General features: G+C 39.2%; 1 protein-coding gene across 1 annotated transcript; it reads right to left on the bottom strand.

The window, feature by feature from the left end:
- Nucleotides 1-640: 640 nt before the first annotated feature.
- Nucleotides 641-2,728, bottom strand: LOC129760046 (uncharacterized). The gene has a single exon (XM_055757623.1). The coding sequence runs from the start codon at nt 2,694-2,696 to the stop codon at nt 1,128-1,130; it is 1,569 nt and encodes a 522-aa protein (XP_055613598.1). The 5' UTR covers nt 2,697-2,728; the 3' UTR covers nt 641-1,127.
- Between the last annotated feature and the right edge of the window lie 924 nt (nt 2,729-3,652).

Genomic DNA, 3,652 nt, shown 5'->3' with positions numbered 1-3,652 from the left:
TAGGTGAGCTTAAAAATAACGATATTTATTTATTTATTTATTTATTTTTTATTTTTTTTATTTTAAAGGTATTTTAACTCCACAGGAGGCATTCGTCCCTAGACCGAACGTTTCACTTTTAGGTTTTACAGTTAATGGAGTAATATTAATATTTATAATATTTATTATATTATATTTTACACTTTACGAGAACCAGTGACGCCACTTTTACACTGAAAGTCGCTCCTATATTAACACTGTTCGAAATCAATTTTAGCTAAACAGAAAATTGTACACATACCGAACATTGTACGTTTGCTAGACAATAAAGGTAAGCAATTACAAAATTTAGTTTTTTGAAAATCTGTTATAAATTATGTATAAATAGACATCCCAAAATTTCGACTAATCGAGCTTACGTAGCTCCAGGACCAAGACCGGCCGGAACAATAGTAGTAATGATTTGCATTCCGAAATCGATGTGCGTCGGTTGTCTGCCCTGTTTGGATTCACAGAATCACGTGGTGGTGGTGAGGGCTACCAAGTAGAAATATCATTGCCGCAATCCGGATCGAGAGCTCTAGACTTTAGTATGGGAAAGTGTTGGAGAACGAAACACGCCGCGAGGACAAATCGAATAATTTATTGTGTTCCCTCTCACCAGTTAGTATACAAAAGCGATTCCAATTCTAACATTCCCGTTCTACACCGATATTGATACAGGCAACCGGATCGGATTTCATCAATAGAGCACGATGATGGCGGTGGCGATGATGATGATGATGTGTTGTAGATTGAGAATAGAAGTTGTACTACTCTATGATTGGTTTTCGTTGCATGCCGAAACTTGCACACATAATCCCACTCTAGTTCAAAGCGTTCCGGGTCTTCATTTCGAGCGATTGTGTACAGGAAAATGCCGCATTTCCGCTCAATATGCGCTTTTCAATATTTGCTTAGGATACGTTCAATATTGAAAAGCTCTGCCAAACCGAGTTTCGAACCAAACTCAATATGCGATATCTGTGCTTTATTTGCGGAATGGGGAAAAGCCTTCAATCAATATGCCGAACAAAGGTTAACAAAGTTCTGGTAAACATTTTCAAATATATTTCTTATTCAATGGTAAAGGAGATTTATTAATTGGCTCAGTTGGAGGGCATTTTACAGAGGCCAAACTTCAAAAGGACACTGTTCTGGAACAACATTCCCGTATTGCGGTGGTGATTGATTTTGGAAAAGATACTTTTCGCATTGCATGGCTTCAGGAATGGCGTCTTTGAAAATTGTAAAAGCAGACCGGAATGTTTCTCGTATTCATGGAGCGGCTCCAGGGGCTCTTCTTCCTCTTCTAAGGAAGCTGTTTTTTGTACAGGTGATCCTACGGTTGTTTGAGATTGGATTGCACTAAGTTGACTAGGGCTTATCGAGCATACAACACCATCGATGAGTTCATCGATCACCGTTTGAGCTAATTCACCATCCATTGTACGAGTGACGAGGCTTTCAACCATATTTCCAATTATAACATCCTTCATCGAATCCGTTGTCGATTCGCTAACTTTATCCAGACTTATCATCAGAAGATCTGCGAGAATTCGTCTAGCTTCGTGAGGTCTCAAAATACGCGCTTCTCTCAGCTCACGAACCTTGTGTTCAATATTCCTTAACAGCACATCGTCTATTAGCACCCGTATTTCAGATTCGTCAATAGTTCCCGATGAAATTGAAGGCGAAGATTCCGAAGGTTCCACATCATCTCCTTCAATAGTGTGCACAATTCCGTCCACTAGTCCTCTAAAGTCAAATATTTGGGCAATATCCTTTACCCCCATACAAGCATAAAATGGCACAATGGTTCCGCAAGGATCCGGTAGGTCATTCAAAGACGATAGACGCATCCACTCGAAATCAGAATATACCTCCAAAACTCGTCCCGTCCTCACATGTATCAATCGCAAATTAAACTCTTCTTCAGCCACATTTCTCAGCCTGTACAGCCCGTTGAATCCTTCCTTGTCCGATCCGTAGATTGCCATTCCCACATGTTGAGCTACCCTTAAATCAGCTAAATCTTCACTCATATTTTTCCCGGGGCCTTGCCGGAAGTGATCCTTTTTCACCGGATAGAATCCAATAGCGTCCGCTTGCACCACATGGTCGTAGGTCCCGCAAGACGCAGCCTTATACCCGCCTAAATTCAGCACAAATCGATGATTGAGCTCCAACGATTGAATACGATCGCTCACTATCTCGTAGCCAATTTTAACGAAGTTGTTGAACGTCACCTGGAACCGCACACGCATGATCAAGTTTCTTTCTCGATCCCGCAAAACATTGATGAATATCACTTCCGGCCCGCTAACGAACGTGGTCCATATTCGTTGCCGAAGCTCGGTACATTTCCGCAGCACCGCTGATTGAACCGAAGATGTGAGCTTCTGATCATGGTAGTACTGATAGGCTCGCAGATCTCCACAGCCCAGGATAGTTTCCTCCTGCTCCAAATTCCGGTTGGGAATTTGCAAACTAACTATGGCGGCATCGAGGGTGATCACTTCCAGCTGGAAGTGGTTGGCCGTTTGCCAGGTGTACTTGTGGATGACGTACGTGTCCTTTGACTCGTCGGTGCTCTCAGCTGGCCCTTTCAAGTGACCGAATTTTGATACGGATAATTTGAGTTTTTCATTTTGGAACAAAACTTTATCGGAAGACATTTCGAAAACAATGAAATCTACTCAAAGCATACTGTGATCTAAAGCGCAGACACCAGATACCCAGACTGATCAGTGGCGCTTGAATCCATACAACTATAAGTCGCCCAGAATCATACGCCATCTGTCGGGGCATCGTGAAACTACTGTGCTTCATCAAGAAAAAAAATTACATTTGATAATTAACAAGCCAAATGAAAACCGTCTTGATTGAATCACCTATAAGTATTTGAAATTCTATCTCAAATATTTTTATTATCGTTTTTGTCTTCAATGTTAATTGTTTACTTTAATTTACTGTATCATAATAAGAGATGAATGTTATACAAACAATGACTGTTGATCGATTGAGATGAAAAAAAAAATACAAACGCAACGTTATAGCGGTCCTTAGTTCAGCCAATTAATTTTGAGATTCAGTTTTGATTTCAAAATTAATTTATCCGGCTGAGTAACAGTATGGAAATTATAATGTCTGTTATAAATAATTCATTGAGTTCGGAATTGTTCGTCTTAATCTGAAAGGTTGACTGCGACCAAAAAGACAAACTATATATAACTCCATGAAAAACTTGAATTCTAATTTATCTTAACTGTTTCTAGACTCGTACCTAGATAGGTTTGAGGAGTGAAATTAGTTATTGACATATATTGAATAATATTTAAATGTGATAAATGTATTGATAAGTTCTTAAATCCTTTTTGCCGCTGGAAGTGTTCGTGATATAATGCTGGTAGTTTCACTAAAATTAATAAATTTTTGGAAAAATAACCTCAGAAACGACCGTGTTTGTCGATCGGGTATTTTTCCCTGCTCAAATGTGCGTGAGAAATGTAAAAAAAAACAACTATAATGACCATTTCGCGTGAGCTTTCATTACGTCGTATGAAACATCTTGAAAATTCACAGAAAATTGCTTCAAAAGTTATCAAAACAACTTTGAAATTTGTATTTCACA

The sequence above is a fragment of the Uranotaenia lowii genome, unplaced genomic scaffold (genome assembly GCF_029784155.1).
Source record: "Uranotaenia lowii strain MFRU-FL unplaced genomic scaffold, ASM2978415v1 HiC_scaffold_386, whole genome shotgun sequence".
NCBI lineage: Eukaryota > Metazoa > Arthropoda > Insecta > Diptera > Culicidae > Uranotaenia > Uranotaenia lowii.
Note: the sequence above shows the minus strand (reverse complement) of the source record. Positions and strands in the feature narration are given on the sequence as shown.

Coding starts and splice junctions, on each gene's coding strand:
- LOC129760046 (XM_055757623.1), bottom strand. CDS start 2,696: ATGTCTTCCGATAAAGTTTTGTTCCAAAATGAAAAACTCAAATTATCC.